At 35.7% G+C, this 19,919-nt stretch overlaps 2 protein-coding genes across 3 annotated transcripts; one reads left to right on the top strand and one right to left on the bottom strand.

Moving 5' to 3' along the window:
- The first annotated feature begins 1,861 nt into the window (after window positions 1–1,861).
- On the top strand, window positions 1,862–14,088 carry LOC118053999 (E3 ubiquitin-protein ligase KEG). Of its 2 annotated transcripts, none has more exons than XM_035065425.2 (16): window positions 1,862–2,875; window positions 4,585–4,947; window positions 5,052–5,282; window positions 5,512–5,634; window positions 5,729–6,065; window positions 6,154–6,311; window positions 6,933–7,090; window positions 7,630–7,751; window positions 7,904–8,038; window positions 9,627–9,751; window positions 9,944–10,048; window positions 10,154–10,387; window positions 10,915–11,248; window positions 11,396–11,584; window positions 11,743–12,048; window positions 12,432–14,088. In XM_035065425.2, exons 1-16 carry the CDS (start codon window positions 2,148–2,150, stop codon window positions 13,644–13,646), a joined length of 4,863 nt encoding a protein of 1,620 aa, XP_034921316.1. In that variant the 5' UTR covers window positions 1,862–2,147; the 3' UTR covers window positions 13,647–14,088. The 2 variants fall into 2 exon arrangements, with proteins under 2 accessions (XP_034921316.1, XP_034921314.1); XM_035065423.2 differs by having other exon boundaries at window positions 5,509–5,634.
- A 158-nt stretch (window positions 14,089–14,246) lies between these two features.
- LOC118054000 (nudix hydrolase 16, mitochondrial) lies at window positions 14,247–18,223 on the bottom strand. Its single transcript, XM_035065426.2, has 4 exons — window positions 17,746–18,223; window positions 16,294–16,408; window positions 15,355–15,438; window positions 14,247–14,738 (listed from the first exon to the last, which is right to left on the bottom strand). Exons 1-4 carry the CDS (start codon window positions 17,814–17,816, stop codon window positions 14,502–14,504), a joined length of 507 nt encoding a protein of 168 aa, XP_034921317.1. The 5' UTR covers window positions 17,817–18,223; the 3' UTR covers window positions 14,247–14,501.
- Window positions 18,224–19,919: the final 1,696 nt, after the last annotated feature.

Here is a 19,919-nt window from a genome sequence, read left to right as displayed (position 1 = left end):
AAAACAAATAATCTAAAAAAGAATCCAAAACAAAGAAAGACCAATAAAAAAAGAGAGAATCGTAAGTGAATTTTTTATCTATTATTATTATTTTTTATCATAATAATATTATTTTTATTTTTAGCTGAATAAATAATCAAGTGATTAGCTAGTGAAAAATCATGTCAACATCCGTTGATTCTTTTTGCCATTTTTTTAATTAAAATAATGTTATTTTTACTTCATGCATGATAAAAAATCCGATTGACCTAGGTAATCCCAATTATTCGACCCAGCCCGTGACTCGAGATGTGATGGGGTTCAACTCTCGGGTCAGGTTTTAAAAGCATGATAAAAATAAGTACCAAATATGATATAAAAATTCGATGAAACTAAACAATAAGTGATGGAATAGCAGGAAAAAATAAAATCAAGAAGAGAACTTGAAATAAAAGGAATTGAAATCTTAAGAACGAAGATCAAATTAAACAAAAAAAGAATTAAAATCAAATGCTTAAGGAATAAATCAAAAAATAAATTTTAATAAAAAAAATTAAAAGCAAAATAAATATGAATCAAAATAACAAATATTAAATGTGATAAAAAATATAAAAAATCAAATGTTAAGGGATGAATTTGAAAAATAAATAAATTAAATTTGATACAATTGATTGATGGTCACTTTGCAAGGGCAACACATCTTTTGAAGTGTAGGAGAGAGAAAAGAGAAGGAAGGAGAAAATTTTTCGCTGAGCTCTTTTGTGTCATGCAAGCCAACATGTGCTAGCCCACTGTGTAAAGGATAACGTGATATTTCAAATGTTGCCAAAGGAGGCTACCAATAACAACCAGGAGGTACTACACATGTCAACCACTTGTTTTTAATGATAGAAAGGCTAAAACACTCTTAATTCCACAAGATAATTCTAAGAAAACTGATGTTAAAAATCCTAAAATGCCCTTTGATCCTAAGAAAAAAAAGTTGATCAAAGGATTATGTGGCAATTAACTAATTACACAGTACAAAAAATATAAAAATTTCAAAAACACCCCTTATATATTAGCTACTTTTTTCTTTTTTAAAGAGTATGAGAGTAGTCACGTTGCACAATAATATATGCGAGAATACGACTCTATCCCTATATGTGTGTTTATTTTTTTGTTATTGATAGACTGATTAGTCTTTTTTATTATGGACTAGATGGTGCATAATGCACAGTAAAAAAACTGAAGAGTTTTAGTTTTATTTGTAATTTAAATGGATTGGCAATACTTTTTAAAATAATGTTTTTTTTTTATTTTTTTGTCTTAAGTACACCCAAAAAAATCTAAAATAAAAAAATATTTCAAAGATTTTAAAAAAATACTTTTTAAATACAAAAAATAAACACTCTTTATAACTTATTAATTGAAATAGTAAATACACACCTAACTCCTGTTTGTTATTGCATTTGCAAAGTGCTTTTGAAAAAAATTAAAATTTATTTATTTTTTTCTTTGTTTTAGATTAATATTTTTTTGGTATTTGTAGATTATTTTGATATGTTGATATTAAAAATAGTTTTTAAAATATATAAAAATATTATTTTAATATATTTTTAAGTAAAAAATATTTTTAAAAAATAACCGTAATTACAAGTAGACCCATCCTCAATTTTATTTTTGAACATACAAATCTAAGCACCTCTCCATGTTTTCCACTCAAAACCATCCTTTTTATCCCAACAAGAAATAAACAACAAATATTTTACAAAAAATAATGCATCCAACTCCATTATAAAAACTCAATGACTCTTTTGTCCAATCCAATATAGCCATGTATTCTCCCCTAAACTCTATTAAAAAAAATAAAAATTAAATTGTAGCTAAATGGACTTCTCTCACAAGTGCAAGCAAGCAAAGCAGTAGCAGTAAAGCAGCCAACCAAACCTAAAGCGAAGGCAAGGAAAACAAATCCCTTCACCAAAAAATCCTCTCTCTCTCTCTCTCTAACATTTTGCATTTAATCTCTTAATAATTACAATTTTTCTCATCTCTCTATTTTCTTAATCCTCCATTTCCTTTCACTAATCCTCATGGATCTACCTTGTTCGGCTCTCTCAAGATCTCTTTAAAAATCACTTATTAAATCCCAATCTCTCGCTTGATTCAACCACAGAATTTGAAAAATGAAAGTCCCTTGCTGCTCAGTTTGCCAAACGCGGTATGACGAAGAAGAGAGAGTTCCTCTACTTCTCCAATGCGGTCATGGATTCTGCAAAGACTGTCTCTCTCGAATGTTCTCTGCTTCTACCGATACAACACTTGTCTGCCCTAGATGCCGACACGTGTCGGTCGTAGGCAACTCAGTCACCGCGCTGAAGAAGAACTTCGCCGTTTTAGCTCTGCTACATTCCTCCTCGTCGTCTTCGGCGGCGGCGAACTTCGATTGCGATTACACTGACGACGAGGGTGATGGTGATGAAGAGGATTTCGAGGAGGAGAGGTGTAGCCGTGGGTCCCACGCGTCGAGTTCTGGTGCCTGTGGGCCGGTGATTGATGTTGGGGCCCACCCGGAGGTGAAGTTGGTGAAGAAAATTGGTGAAGCGAGGAGCAAATCTGGGATGGAGACGTGGACGGCGGTGATTGGTGGCGGCGGGGTCCATGGGAAGAAGGTGTGTAGGCACCGGGTGGCGGTGAAGAAGGTGGAGATAGGGGAGGAGATGGAGGTGGACTGGGTGTTAGGGCAGTTGGAGAGTTTGAGAAAGGCGGCGATGTGGTGTAGGAATGTGTGTACTTTTCATGGCGTTGTAAAAATGGATGGGTGTTTAGGGATTGTTACAGATAGGTGTTATGGTTCTGTTGAATCGGAGATGCAAAGGAATGAAGGAAGGCTTACTCTCGAGCAAATTCTAAGGTCTTTTTTGCCTTTTCGAATTTTTTTTAATGCTTTTGGTTAAGATTTTATTTAATTTGTTCTTGTTGTTGTGCTACGCGTTAATTCTGGTTCAGTAATTTTCGTTTTAAGGATCAAGTTGTTTGTTTAGGCGTTTGATTTGATGAGTTATTTTTTCCTTGTGAAAGTAATCAAGTTGCTTGCACATAGACAAGCTGTCGATTTATTGTGTTGATTAGAGATCGAGAAAACCTAATTCCTGATCATGGATTCACATGGGAAAATAGAAATGTTTGTACTTGTATAGTCAAATATCAATTACAATGTTGAATCTACAATTACTGTCATGCTAGTTTGTTAGCTGAGAAATCAGGAACAGAAATTATATTTATTTTTTTCTGGAGCTGCACACTATCTTATCATCTCGCATTGTCAGTGGCCTAGGATATGTGGTGAGCATTGGGTTATTATGGGTTTGACAGAAGAGGATTTGTTGGTTAATCTGGTTGGATTTGGGAGAGGAAAGGATAGTGATATGTTGTAGAAGGATACCTTTTTGTAGTTTTGGTGCTTTTGAGCTGAGAAGAATTCGAGGATTGTTCTGTATCCAAATAATAATTGTCATATATCATCTTTTTTTTTTTTTGGTTTTGAGCTGCATCACTGTGCCTCATTACATGGGAGTTTCGAGGGATTGTTCATATCTGACATTCAAAGGGATAGAAGAATTAAATGTTCTGATAGTCTTAGATTTATGTCTCTTCCTTAGGAGGATATCTTATCCTCCATCGTGTAAATCAGCTCTGATAGTCTTGGTGTGCACGCGGATGTGGAAACACACTCACACTAACTGCTACTAACAAAATTTTCACTTTCTTTCTTTGCTAGTTCAGTGCTAGATTAAGATAGCAGGTTGTTTCAGTACCTGTGTCTGTTGAAAAAAAAAAAGAGTTCCTTGTGTATTGCTTCATTTTCTGCATGCATAGACATGAGTTTTTAGACCGAGACGTATTTTTTCATGGTCATGTTTAATAAACGTGGATAAATATTAACCACCATGTTTATGCTATGAGCACCGTTGATGCAAAATTTAGAAAGACTGGGAGACAGTTTTTGTTAGCATGCGAGGCTACATGGTGGAATGCATTCTCTATGTGAGCAGACTTGTATAGCTGGTCTATAAACTGATAAAAAAGGGACAAATTTTTATGTTTATTATTTCCAGAAACTGAATGGTATCTTCTTTTGTTGCATTTGCTGTTGGCCTAGGATACATGAAATACACTTTTTTGATAGTTGGAGAAGATTAGGCTATTCTGAGTAAGGTGGAACAGTTGTCGATTCACATAGTTGGTCGTGGGAGAGGGAAAAGAATTTCAATGCAGTGGGTGTGCCTTTTCACATTTTTGGTGCTTGTGAAATGGGTGAAAATTTTCCCCCTATCATTCAACTGCTCCAGGAACAGGATGCCAAACATCTCACACAAATTTAGTGAAATTCTAGAATCTAATTTTTGAAAGATCTCATATCAGTTTGCCAAACATCTAATGGTTTCCCTTTATGCATTGAATCTTACTTTTAAATCAATATATGGATTGGTTGAAGATCCATTGAGTTTCAGATATTTTAATTAGTATATGCTAACCAATAAGCTCATTGAAAAGTTCTTTGCAATATTGTTAGCTGGCCGTGTTTCTTTTCCTGACATAGTAAGCATATGCCTACTGTAGATATGGTGCTGATATAGCTCGAGGAGTGGCTGAACTTCACGCAGCAGGTGTTGTTTGCATGAACATAAAACCGTCGAATCTTCTTTTGGATTCAAGTGGTCGTGCGGTCGTATCTGATTATGGACTTGCTGCAATTCTAAAGAAACCTGCCTGTAGGAAAGCTCGATCGGAGTGTGATTCTGCAAAAATCCATTCATGCATGGACTGTACAATGCTTTGTCCGAACTATACAGCTCCAGAAGCATGGGAGCCGGTAAAGAAATCATTGAATCTGTTCTGGGATGATGCAATAGGTATATCTGTGGAGTCAGATGCCTGGAGTTTTGGTTGTGCTTTGGTGGAGATGTGCACCGGTTCTATCCCGTATGTGTGTTTTTTTTTTGTATCTTGTTTAATCTTTCATTTCTTTGAATTTTTTTTGTTGGTGCTTAATTTCTTTGTAATACAAGTTGACATCATTTGTGCAGGTGGGCTGGTTTAAGTGCAGATGAAATTTATCGAGCTGTTGTGAAGGGTCGAAAGTTGCCTCCACAGTATGCAAGTGTAGTAGGTGTTGGAATGCCTAGAGAATTGTGGAAGATGATTGGAGAATGCCTACAATTCAAAGCATCGAAAAGGCCAGCTTTTAGTGCAATGTTAGCAATATTCCTCCGTCATTTGCAAGAGTTGCCACGCAGCCCTCCTGCAAGTCCTGATAAGTAAGAACATCGAAGTTGGTGTTGAGATCTTCTCCTCCCATTGTTTTTGTATAGACACTGCTAAATGCCAGCTTAGTTGCTGCTGTTATAGCCAAACAGAGATTTCACCAAATGCTGTGGTTCTTTGTTTTTGGATTAATCATGTGTTCAAGCACATCTCTGTGTGTGTAGGAGACTAGCTTTCCGTGCAAGAGAATTGCTTACAAAAGTTTTTGTGTGATTGCAGCAGCTTTGCAAAATATCCTAGGTCATATGTGAAGGAACCGCCCCTTGCTTCTGATTTGGAGTTATTTCAGGATAACCCTGGCCATCTACATCGATTAGTGTCAGAAGGGGATGTTAGTGGCGTTAGGTCAGTTTAATACAACACCTTCTTGTTACTCTATATATGTTCGCATGTTTTTGTATCTCATTTCATGTTTTTTGTGCCTCTTTATTGAATGCAGGGAATTGCTTGCAAAGGTTGCATCACAAAATGACAATTTCCCAATATCTATGCTATTAGAAGCGCAGAATGCTGATGGCCAAACTGCTCTTCACCTAGCTTGCAGACGTGGTAGTTCAGAGCTTGTTAGGGCTATATTGGAGTACAGAGAGGCAGATGTTGATGTATTGGACAAAGATGGGGATCCTCCGCTTGTTTTTGCATTAGCTGCAGGATCCCCAGAATGTGTTTGTGCTCTCATTGAAAGAGGGGCTAATGTAAGATCTAGGTTGAGGGAAGGTTTTGGTCCATCTGTTGCTCATGTTTGTGCATACCATGGCCAACCTGATTGCATGCGAGTAGGTCTTCAGTTCATTATGTTTATATATATATATATAATTTTTTTTTTAATCGGTTTCATATTGAAAAGAACCTAAACAATGATAGGAGCTGCTATTGGCTGGAGCTGATCCGAATGCAATTGATGATGAAGGTGAATCTGTTTTGCACAGAGCTGTTTCCAAGAAATATACAGATTGTGCTCTTGTTATACTGGAAAATGGGGGTTGTGGGTCCATGGCTGTCCCAAATTCAAAAAATCTGACGTAAGTGCATGCTAGCTTTTATCTTTAATTATTGCAGTAATTCCCCCCCCCCCAGATGGGGTATAATGGGATATACACAGTTTATGCATCTCATCTTTTTTCTATTTTATTGAAAAAGGGAGAAAGTTCTTTTAGTAGAGAAAAAGAATGATGTTATGACAATGAGCATAGTGGACCATCCTATATGAAATATAAAAAACAAAAATAATTTTAGACTCGCTTGGATACAACAAAGGAAACTTATTTAAAAATGCCAGAAAGAGCTAGTTATCCTACAGCTGCTACTATGATAACTTGTTTTTTTTTTTTTTTTTTAAAGTTATCATATTTCTATCCATCTGCACACTCATCAGTTCTGCCTTTGTGCTCATTAATGTTCTGCACTTTTAATGGGGTATAAAATAACTGTTATATGTGCTACTCTCCATTTTGATTGTGAAGTGTAGGAGATATTAATGCAATACTTTAGGTCTCTTGCTTGTGGTCTGAGAAATCTGTTCTTTCTATAAGATGGCTATTTTATATGATTGTAATGTGTTAAAAAATGATTATGCCTGTGTTTCTTTTCAATTGTATTTCTTGCCTTCTATGATGCACATCACAATTCTCTCAATGCCACAGGCCATTGCACTTGTGTGTAGCGACATGGAATGTGGCTGTTGTGAGAAGGTGGGTAGAAGTTGCATCCCCAGAAGAAATTGCTGATGCCATTGATATACCAAGTCCTGTTGGAACTGCATTATGCATGGCAGCTGCTGTGAAGAAAGATCATGAAACTGGTAATTTTGGAAGCTTAGAAGCTTAGATTGTTTGATTATAGTATAATTACCATAACCAAGATGGTGATAAGTTCTGTCTAGTTCAATTTGTTATTCTTCTTTTTAGTTGATATTTTGTTTTTCTTTGGAAAAAAGATTATTTCTTTCATTTGAGAGCTGATGCATATTCAGTTTTAGTTAGCATTATTTTGAATAGTCCATGGTTTCTTTGTTGATGGAACTGATGACCAATCTGGAGATTTTAACGAACTAAATCTCAATGATTTGAAGTTTGGTGTTAAGTTTGATCTTGGCCTGAGATAATTTATGTCAAAAAGCACTTTAGTTTTTTCATGTGTCTAAAAGGATTTTGCTTCTATATCCATTGTTTATCCTTTGTCTTTTCCTCTTGCCCTCTGTGTTTGCACTTTGGCATTGTTAATTTCTCTAGTGTGTTTTTGTCTTTTTTTTTTTTAAAAAAAATTAAAATCGCTTGGTTCTGTATCATCTATGCTTGATGTGATTCATGCATTTAATTAATTTCTAATGATTCATTGTAGAAGGGAGAGAACTTGTGCGAATATTACTTTTTGCTGGAGCAGATCCAACTGCCCAAGATGCTCAACATGGACGAACAGCTTTACATACTGCTGCTATGGCTAATGATGTTGAATTGGTCAAAGTAAGATTTATAGCTTTCATCCTGGTGGATATGAGTGCTTAATGACTTATTTCTGTATTGTAGCTTTCTTATTCTAGATGCTTTGGCTAGAATGTTTTGTTTATTTTTCTGTTTTCCAGTTTTTATAACCACACCTTTAAATTTCTTAATAGATTATTCTTGATGCTGGAGTGGATGTAAACATTCGGAACGTGCAGAATACAATACCTCTCCATGTAGCCTTGGCAAGAGGGGCAAAGTCATGTGTTGGGTTGCTCTTATCTGCAGGGGCAAATTGTAATATGCAGGTTTTCACTTACACTATAGAATTTTCAGTACTATGTGTATTTTTGCATTGATTGTATTCTCTTCATCTGAAGTTAACTATTATACTATGCTGACTGCTTGATTTTTTTCACGCTTGCTAGTTTCTAAAAATCGATTTGGTCTAGATGTCACCAGATGCTCATCCATTAAACGTGGTAGTTTCTGTGTGAAATATTCTAAGATGAAAAATTGTGGAATTCCTGAATGTATGGAGAACTTGGAATTGGCTTTCATTTGTGGCATGTAGTTTTCCTTGACATATACAATGTTTTTGAATTGTTTTTGGGCTCGGAAAAATTATTGTTTTAGGACTGCTTTCATGAAAGCAACATGTATGAAACCTGGGGCTTATTTCTAATGGGGGATTGGCCTATAACAAATTGAAAAGAATAATGTGTCTGGCTGAGTGAGGGTTAACCATTAGAGGACTAAAAATAATTGTGACAGCGAAAAAAAAAGAAGGAATAGTATTGCTGAAAAGGAGAGATTTAGTTTCCCAAATAATAGTAAAAGGTGCTTCTTTCAAGATATTGTGATGCTTTCTCATAAATGCAAATTGATTCTGAGTTTCATAGTCATGGGTTGTTATGGTAGGAGGCTTAGAGTCTGTTTGGGAACGTGGTTGAAACCGCATTCCCTGAAATTTCAAAAAAAAAAAAAATTTGCTAATTTTTTTTTTAATGTTTTCAGATTGTTTTGATGTGCTGATCTCAAAAATGATTTTAAAAAAAATAAAAAAAACATCATTTTGATGCATTTATAAGCGAAAAACACTTTGAACCGCAACAACTACCACAATCCCAAATAGGTGATTAATGTGAAAAATAAACTGTTATATCTTCGTCAATGTTGATTGGAAATTATTCTCGGCCAAGGTTCCATGCTCTCTCGCTGCTTATTAGGGAATAGAAGAGTAATTTGAAAAAGAAACTGATATCACAAACCTGGTTATTCTTGAAGTTTTGATCGCTAGCAGCATGCCAACTTTATCATCTACTATTAATTTCAATTTTGGATGAGCTCTTATATAGGTCTTCAAGAATGTTTGAAATTATTCTAGGTCAAGGTTACATGTTATCAGGTTGCTTAAGTTATTTCATCAATCCATCTTTGGTTTGGAAGATATCATGTTTTTGAAACATAAAGATGTTTGGAAAATCAACCTTTTGTTGTAAAAGTGACTTCCATTTATTCTTCTGGCTGACTATTCCTATACCTGTACGAGAGAGATGACATTTATGTTTGCTCGTTCTGCGTAGCTCTTTCTTCTGGGGCCATCTTCCTTTGCTGTGATAATTAATAACGGTTTGGCTGGTCTTATTGTTTCTACATTTTAGTCGATTTATTCAAGCTAGAGAGAGGGGGGGGGGAATTTATGTTTGCGCTTTCTGCATAGCTCTTTCTTCTGGGGCCATCTTCCTTTGCTGTGATAATTAAATATGGTTTGGTTGGTCTTATTATTTCTACATTTTTGTCGATTTATTCAAGTTGTTTCTCTTCTCTTTGCTCCTTGTTATGAGGAGTTTTCTGCTAAATGCAAGTCCATAAGATGCATTTTCCCATTATCAGGATGATGAAGGGGACAATGCTTTCCACATAGCAGCTGAAACAGCAAAAATGATACGTGAGAATCTTGAATGGCTCATCCTTATGCTCAGGAATTCTAATGCTGCTGTTGAAGTTAGAAACCACAGGCACGTACCAGCATTGACATCCTCAAGGATTCTAACATAACTCTATTCTTTCAATGTTTTCAACAATGGAATTTGTTTTTTTTGTCCTTGAGCTACTGCATTTTATGTGTCATATATTGACTGTAAAGTTGCAAAGATGATTCAAGATGTGTTGTTGAACCCTACTCTTTATTTTTTACTTGTTTGTGACAGTGGTAAGACACTCCGTGACTTTTTGGAGGCCCTTCCTCGGGAATGGATTTCTGAAGATTTGATGGAGGCACTTGTGAATAGGGGAGTTCATCTATCTCCTACAATGTGAGGACAAAACTTTAGTCATTGTGCTTTGATGAATTTTTGGAAAGTTGATGTGGCATGATTTATGACTAAAATATATATTTCTTTGCGCTTAATGGCATTTAGATTTGAAGTGGGGGATTGGGTGAAGTTCAAAAGAAGTGTCACTACTCCTACGCATGGGTGGCAAGGTGCAAAACACAAAAGTGTAGGCTTTGTGCAAACTGTTGTGGATAAGGACAACCTTATTGTGTCATTTTGCTCTGGAGAGGCTCGTGTGTTAGCCAATGAAGTTTTGAAGGTGATTCCTTTGGATAGGGGACAACATGTCCAGCTTAAGCAAGATGTCAAAGAACCACGGTATGCCTGCTAAGTTGTTAACATTGCAAATTTTGGCTAATTTTACAGTGCATGGATAAAATGCTCACATGCTAAAGTGGTAACTGTCATAAATCTTCATTGCGAACGCTTGTTAACTGCTATAATATTACTATAATTAGGTCGATCTTGGAGATTCTATTTTTGCACTTTGTTTATTTGTGCATCATAAAATGGAAGGGTAATAAGAGTTTTTGGGTGAAACTGAAAATGAAAGTTTTTTGTCTCTCTCTCTCTTACACACGAATTCACGTGCTCAGAGTCGAGACTGATTGACTTGGAAGTTCAGTTCACTTTCTCTCTTCTCTGTAATCTCCTACAATTTCACTTTTTTTTGTCTTTGTTGCATCTTGAAATGAAGACGTGTCCTTGTTGTATTCATGGTAAAAAATCTGACCTCGTCATTCTTTCTGGGAATTCTCAGAAAATTTCTTAAGCAAATTATGATCTGCGAGCACAGATATGTGTTCATTTTTTAATATTGATAACTAATACTGTAATGTTATCAGGTTTGGCTGGCGTGGTCAATCACGTGACAGCATCGGAACTGTTTTATGTGTTGATGATGATGGTATTCTTCGTGTTGGATTTCCGGGAGCATCTAGAGGATGGAAAGCTGACCCTGCCGAGATGGAAAGAGTCGAAGAATTTAAGGTGGGTGACTGGGTTCGCATCCGGCCCACACTTACAACTGCCAAGCACGGTCTAGGATCTGTCACACCTGGGAGCATTGGTATTGTGTATTGTATTAGACCAGATAGTAGTCTTTTGTTAGAGTTGAGCTATCTTCCAAACCCATGGCATTGTGAACCAGAGGAGGTTGAGCCTGTTGCTCCTTTCAAGGTATAACAAAATTTGACCTTTTTTTCATGAATAATTCTAAAATTGCTTTCAAGACAATTTTCTCATATCTAGAAAAAGAAATAACCTATCAGTTATCACTATTTTTATCCCAAGGATATCACACCTATTTACCATTTAATTTTGCAGATTGGTGACCGGGTGTGTGTGAAGCGATCTGTTGCAGAACCTAGATATGCTTGGGGTGGCGAAACACATCACAGTGTTGGAAGAATTAGTGAGATAGAGAATGATGGCTTGCTTATAATTGAAATACCAAATCGACCTATACCATGGCAGGCTGATCCATCGGACATGGAAAAGGTTGAAGATTTTAAGGTATTGTGATAGTGGCATAATTTGTCGCATGTGGTAATCCATCTGCCATGACCAATGGTTATACATGTCATGGCATGATATTTGTCATCATGAATAAATTTCAATACATCCATGATAGGAAGTTATGTTTTGTGTAAATGAATCTACTCTATGAGCAGGTTGGGGATTGGGTTAGAGTGAAGGCTTCAGTTTCTTCTCCAAAGTATGGATGGGAAGACATCACTCGGAACAGTATTGGAGTAATTCACAGCCTGGAAGAGGATGGTGACATGGGTGTGGCATTCTGTTTCAGAAGCAAGCCTTTTTGTTGCTCTGTGACAGATGTTGAAAAGGTGCCTCCTTTTGAAATGGGACAAGAGATACATGTCTTGTCATCTGTGACTCAACCACGTCTTGGATGGTCAAATGAAAGTCCTGCAACTGTTGGAAAGATTGTGAGAATTGACATGGATGGAGCTTTGAATGTATGCATGCTCCCTTCTGATCTTTAATATGACTTCTATTTTGTTTTCTTGTGCATGTGGAAGTTGCTCCTCTTGTGCTGCTTTCATCTGCAATCATTGCAAGTAGCAAGGTGTTGCAAATGATAGGGTGCTGCATTAATGAAATGATGGGGCATCATTCACCATTTAATTTAGTAACCATTTTTTCTAGTTGTTGTCTTGATAATGTTGAGATCATTTGTTGGGTAACGAGATGATTGAAAGCTGGCAGAAGTAAATACTATGCATTCCTAATTGAGGGCAACTCTCCCCATAAATAATCAAATTGTTGATTGCTGTCATTACCAGTAGTCAGTTTTCAGTAGAAGAACGAAATGTCTTTTGATTTGCTATATTCTATGCAGGTGAGGGTTACTGGCAGACATAGCTTGTGGAAAGTTTCTCCTGGAGATGCAGAAAGGCTTTCGGGATTTGAAGTTGGTGATTGGGTACGTTCCAAACCTAGTTTGGGGACCAGACCTAGTTATGATTGGAATAGTATTGGGAAGGAAAGTTTAGCTGTTGTACACAGCATACAAGAGACAGGTTATCTAGAACTGGCTTGTTGTTTCCGTAAAGGAAGATGGATTGCTCATCACACAGATATTGAAAAGATACCTTGTTTCAAAGTTGGGCAGCATGTTCGGTTTCGAACTGGACTGTCGGAGCCAAGATGGGGCTGGAGAGGGGCTCAGCCTGATTCACGAGGCATAATCACCTCTGTTCATGCTGATGGAGAAGTGAGGGTTGCATTCTTTGATTTGCCAGGGTTGTGGAGAGGAGATCCCGCAGATCTCGAGGTTGAACATATATTTGAAGTGGGTGAGTGGGTGAAACTGATGGAAGATGTTAGCAACTGGAAATCTGTTGGACCAGGCAGTGTGGGTGTTGTACAGGGTATAGGATATGATGGAGATGAGTGGGATGGAAGCATATATGTTGGTTTTTGTGGGGAGCAAGAAAGATGGGCGGGGCCTACTTCCCATCTTGAAAGAGTTGAAAGACTCATGGTTGGGCAGAAAGTTAGGGTTACACTTTCTGTGAAGCAGCCAAGGTTTGGGTGGTCAGGCCACAGTCATGGAAGTGTTGGAACCATATCGGCAATTGATGCTGATGGGAAGCTGAGAATATATACTCCAGTAGGCTCCAAGACTTGGATGCTTGATCCATCAGAAGTGGAGCTGGTAGAGGATGAAGAACTTCACATTGGAGATTGGGTGAAGGTTAGGGCATCCGTTTCAACACCAACACACCAGTGGGGAGAAGTGAATCATTCAAGCACTGGAGTTGTGCATCGGATGGAAAATGGGGACCTATGGGTTTCATTCTGTTTCCTGGAGAAGCTGTGGCTTTGCAAGGCTTTGGAAATGGAACGAATTAGACCATTCAAAGTAGGCGACAAGGTGAAAATTAGAGAAGGTCTGGTAACACCTCGGTGGGGGTGGGGAATGGAGACTCATGCAAGCAAGGGCCAGGTGGTTGGGGTAGATGCAAATGGAAAGTTGAGGATTAAGTTTCATTGGAGAGAAGGGAGGCCATGGATCGGCGATCCTGCCGACATTGTTCTTGATGAGAGCTAATATTGAATATAGGTGCTTCATGGCACCCTCCTCGGTCCTGTTTTTATTTCAATTTGCTTCTCGAGCTACTGAGTTATGGGCTTGCAGCACCATAGAAGAACCAACCTTGTTTCAGCAGCAGTATTTGATACAGATATGATTAGAACTTTGTTCGACCCTTTGCCTGCAAAAGGGAATTGTTTGCTGATAAAAAGAAGACGTACAGAGACGGATACGAGGAGCATGGAGAAAAAAGGGGCATGCCTTGCTATTAATTATAACACAGATGACAAGAGCAGGCGAGAAAAACAGTAGCTGTAGGCCATTTGTATCTCATAGATGACATTGGTAGTTGATGAGCCTTTTTTGAGGTATACATGTCGGTATCTATTTGTTTTTTTGTACAAATTAAACCCATATAAATCTGGCTGAGCTGTTGCTTCTTTCTAGCCATTCTAGTGCTCTTGCATCTTCTGCTCTTCTTTTTTTCTAAGCACTTGCTTGGTATTGAACCAAAGAGGGCTTGAAAGAAAACTAAGCCACTTTCGGGTGAATTTTCATTATAATTTTTTTTGGTTGTTCCCCCAGTATAATTTTGGGAAAATATAATAGTAATAATACATCATAAACGAACATCTAAAACAACTATAATATATAACATGTTGGACAATTCTCTGAATCAAAATGCATCAGAGGTCAGTAAAATGAAGAAATTTCGAAAACATAGAAGAACAGGAAGCCATGCAATCTTGAAAATTGCCAGTATTGTTACTTGGGTGATGACTGATGAGTTGAAAGAAAATTGCCTTGACTCGACACTAAAACCTTTTCTTTATACAGAACATAATCCTGATTGGTGGGATATTTTCCTGCAGTCTACATCTTTGCACGCCAGGTAGAGAAGTCCTTCAAAGCCTCTTCCATCCATTTATGCCTGCAACTCTCAACTGCTTCAGACATGGTCAGCCAACTTCTTGTTCGTGTGCTCCGCTCTGGCCATAGCTCAAGCTCCTCCTTGACAAATAAAGCATACATTGCAGCTTTACACAAACCTTCTGGGCAACAGTCGTCTTGGTGAGTTTTACTCTTAAATTCATAATACCCTATGAAATCCTGAAACCCCGAGACACAATTAGAGCTGGTTTCCTTAGATTGTCTACATGAAAAAATGTGTAAACCAGCTGCAAGAGAATATTTGGAGAGCCTGTCTCCGCCCCAGTGGATCATTGGGAGCAAAGGACAGAAAGACAAACACCTAGAACATACAAAGCTAACAAGTTGACACCAGAGGATATCCGACCACAAGTTAAAGTGGATTTTAGACAAATATAAATATATGCAACGGTATTCCCTAAAAGGTCTCTTCTTTGCAATTTATGTGCAGGACATCAGCTCAGAAGCAGTCTTTTTAGCCTAACACTACACTTGAGATGCCACTGAAGCAAATAATTTATTTTTTTAAGCTTGAGGAATGAATGCTAGTAGGAACAGCCACCAGAGATATTAGATGGAACAAGAAGCAATGATTATCATGACATGGGTGTGTGAATCACATCAATATAATGAAACAGAACACCTCTTCATAAGTATTCCAAGTAGGAGATGAGGACAGTTAATAGATTGCAGTTCTAATGGTAAAGTTGAAAGATAAACAAACAATGTATCTCAACACCTTCAAAGTGCAAAAGAAATGGTAAAACAATCTCAAATAATGCAAGTAAAACTTCACCATTAGATCGCCTCGAACTCCTGCTTCTTCAATGGCTTCCCTCACAGCAGCCTCTTCAGCAGTCTCATCATTCTCCCATCCCCCCTACGGAAAAAAAATGATAAGAAGAAAATTAACTTCTTTTGTTTTCTCTTCCTGGAAGTAACTAAAATACAGGAAGTAGGAATTTATATATGCCCCATTCACAAACAGAAACTTCAAAAGACATGATTTCAAACAAATGGTATCTATCCATTATTGGCTCTTTAAAGACAGGAGGATTGAGATTGAAACCATAAATGGATTTGTAAGTTCTGGGATTCCTTAATCATATAGTCAAAACCAAAATAAAGTGAAAAGGAATTGACTGAATTTTGCATTTCACTAGAAATACAAGCATGCAAGCTCACGCACACAGACCTCAACAAACATGCTCATGGCACAAATATGCCAGCATAATTGCAAATATTCATACAGAATCATTAGCTCCAAAATCACTTCTGAAACTCCTAAGCTATAAACTCAATACTAGCCATCTTCCTATTATCACATGCAGCTTCATTTGCATTTCCCTTGTTATTTTCCCATCTAAAATCCAACATCGGCACAACTCTAAGGCCATATGGTCAAGATTACTGGTTTCAAAAATAAAATGTCTCTTCATACAAGGAAGCAAGAATTCAGACTTCAAATCATCCTAAGGAAGTTTCACAATAACTAAAAGTCACAGACTTGAGCTGCAGAAGCAAATAGTTAGGTATGATAATTAGATAATGCTCTCGAGCATGTTTAAAATTTTGAAGGGGAAAACTACTGTAAATTGAAATATCTACAAAAAAAATAAAAACTTAAATCACATTCTATAGCAGAATCAGAAGGTAATGGGCCAAAAGAAAAGGTAGATGTACAAAGCAAAGTGTGCATAGTAAAATGCCAGAAGAGCATCTCACGACTTTATACCTTTGGAAACAAGAGACCTGGTCCACTGGGTGAATTGATCATAAGAAGCTCAACAACCTTCGCTGAATTGGCATTATCATCTTCAAAATAATCTCTAAATCTATATGGAATACACCTGTCAATAAAACCATGAGTTAGCACTTAGCAACTCAACATTAACTACGACAATGACTTTTAGCACCATTCAAAGGCAGTAGAAACTTGCTGGGTTTTCAACTAGTTATTTCTTACTTCCTACGCCATACTTTTCTTCTTGTTTGTATTTTTAGTGGGAATCCAACCTCATTCTAACAAATCTTGATCATAAGACTTCTAAGATGGGATTCCTGAGAAAAACCTTAGACTATGTTGACGACACAACAAAGGAAAAACCTGTCAAATGATCTTCCAAGTGCTCACATGAGTAACAATAACTCTATTAGATCCCATTTATTCAACAAAGATTATACTTTCTACAGAATCCAAACTGTCTAATGCCAAACAAATCTGGTCCAAGGGGAATTCACCAAGTTAGACCTACAATAGACCTCGCAACTAACCAAACAATCACTCTTTACTTTTCACCAAGACCAAGAGGAAATTTGACATCTCCTGCTCAATCATTTCAGAACCTGGGCAGGAGTGCGGGTATTAGTTCCCTAAAGAGAAGAAAGCATCTTTCCACCCACCAAGATGCTTACAAACCTTCTCGGCTATTCATTCAGCACATGACTGACGGTGTGACCTTCCTATTCCCTCCAGAAATAATGGGCAAAATGATGCCAGAATACCTGTTTTTGGACTCTGAACATAAACTGAGTTAAGAAGAGGCAAGCCTCCACGTTCAAGGACGTGCATCCAAACCATTAAAATTTTTATTCTACAACCTAGTCCAAAATCACCTTCCGTGTAAACTGGGTTCCAAGAAGCAAGGGTGGCAAATGATAGAAAAGGTTCCAGCAAACAAGCCTCAAAATTATCTCAATCCTCAATTTATCTGTCATCAACATTGACCATAATCCATCAAAATGAACACATATCTTTCAATCACCTACTGGTCAGAGTTGCTTACCTTTCATCATTCAACAAATTACTCTAATCAAATAACCAAATAACTAATAATGTCGACATTGCACGTTATACCTTCATAGCCACCAATCCCCACTAAATTAACAAAAACCACATCTAAACAGGAAAATAATATTTTTTTGTGTGTGGATACAACCGATGCCACACCCATCAATTGTAAATTTTAACAACATCCCATTAATCAACATAAAGCCAAAAACATACCAATCAATCACACATAGCCACAACCCTCCAAATTTGAAAATCTCATATCACTAACAAAAAAGACACATACAACAATAATTCAACACATCAAACAAAACACATTTCACATCAATCAAAAACACATCTTTAACGCATACAAATCATTTTCAGATAAAAACATGAAAAGGGTTTGTTTTTTACCCGGCAACAAGTCGACAACCGCCCTCGTACCGTTGTTGAAGTCGACCAGTACGTGCTACCAATTCAGACATACTTTATATATAAAAACACCTTTTAAAAAAACCCTCCTCTTTTTTTCTATATGAATCAAGATTGTTTCTTTATTATCAACAACATCAAGAAAATTGAAGTCAGGCCCTCCATTGGCTTTGCTGCTACAAATCTGGTAATGTTCATGCATGCACGGGATGATGACACCGTCATTTCTTGTTTTGTCCTTGACGGTGGTGATGGCTAATGCAATGAGACATGGAGATGATCCAATGGATATTGTTTTTTTTTTTTATTATTCTTTTGGGGTTTCTTTTTGTGAGGAGAAGGAGAGAATTTTTCTCGGTTATGTTTTTTGGGATTTTAGAGAGGGGGAGAGAGGAGGGGAGGGCCTCAAAAGTGAAGCGCAGGAAGCGGATCGGACGGTGGGGGCGGTCAAAAGTCACGTGTGTTATAGGTCCATCGAGTGTGGTCCCTATCTGATAGGGTTTTGAAGTCACCTCTTATGGAATAGAGTTTTATTTAATCAGTTTGGATATTAAACGGAAGAAATTTAGATAATTCATGATTTTATTAACTTAATCGAAGTTCAATTTCAATAAAAAAAATATTCATTTTTTTTCTTTAAATAAAGTAGTTTAATTTTTTTATATAATTTTACCCAAAAAAATATCATTTTAAAATTAAATTAAAAACTCTAAAATTAAAACAATAACAAATAAAATTTGAAAATCACTTTAAAAAAAATAACTAGCTAATTTAGAAATCCAGAATATCTAGAATACAAATTGCTGGGCACTTTAAGCGTATGCTAGGGTGAGCTTCATGGTTAAATATACTGGAAATTAAAAGTATATGGTATACTGGATAATATATTTTTTAAAAAAGTTATTTGATGTAATTTTAAATAAAAAAAATATTTTTCTCCTATTCAAATTGTTTTCAAAGGAGAATTTTTTATCCCGCTATAAAATTTAGGACAAGTTTATCCAATTTTCTATGTAATAGTTATTGTTTTTGAGATTAATTACACTAAATATGATTTTTTTTAATGGATTGAAGGAAGAATTTATAATTTATATTTTTAAGATTTTCATGAATTATTACTCTTTCTATGTTTTAGTGTTTTTTTTTGTTTTTTGTTTTTTATTTTTTATTAAAATCTAGAGTTTAAATTTATTTTATTAAAAGATATTTAAATTACATATTTGTTTATAAAAAAATTATTTAAAAATACATCTAACTAAGATGTTATTGTTGGAATATCAAAAAATATATTCCAAGCATCTTGATTCTACCAGTGAAAAATAATAAAATTTGAAGAATAAATAATTTATATTTTGGTAATAACAAAAATTTCAGCTTCAAAAAATAAATATTTTTATTTAAATATAATTATTTTTGGAGATTTTTAACAGATTTCACTGCATAAACCATGTCATCATGCTAACGTAGCAGACGCCTTGGAAACAAGACACTGAGTTTTGCAAGCCGATCAAAGTGTTTTAATGTTTTATCAGATTTGTTTATTTACGCACTGTTTGGTTGCATCGTGTTCCATTAAATTTGAATTTTTTCAGTTTAAATTTAATATTTGTTTATATTTTTAAATTATTTTGATGTATTGATATAAAAAATAATTTTTAAAAAATAATTTTAATATATTTTTAAATAAAAAAAATACTTTAAAAAAATAACTATTACCACATTTTTAAACATCCTCTTATTCAGTAAGTTGTGGTTGAAAGCATATTTTATTTTTATTATAATTTTAAAAATATTTAATTAATCAATAAATATCATAAATTTATATAAGTTCTAATTTTTTTTTTATATAAAAAAAAATGTAACCATAAAAGTTACTACAATGCTAAACACATACTTAAATCTTGTTATAGGGCTAGGGTTGCACCACAACAACAACCTCAATCTAAAATAAGGTTTTAGTGGGTATTTGATATTGTGGTGTAATATACTTTTCAAAAATATTTTCTTACTTGAAAATATTTTAAAATAATATATTTTTTATATTTTTAATATTAATACATCAAAACCAATAAAAAAAACACTAACAAGTTGTTTGAAATCAATTTTATAGTATAATTGAATTCAATTATAGTGTTTGATTTGAATATAATTGATAA

The sequence above is a fragment of the Populus alba genome, chromosome 1 (assembly GCF_005239225.2).
Source record: "Populus alba chromosome 1, ASM523922v2, whole genome shotgun sequence".
Classification (NCBI taxonomy): Eukaryota; Viridiplantae; Streptophyta; class Magnoliopsida; order Malpighiales; family Salicaceae; genus Populus; species Populus alba.
The sequence above is the reverse complement of the archived record's forward strand: the minus strand, read 5'-3'. Positions and strand labels throughout refer to the sequence as shown.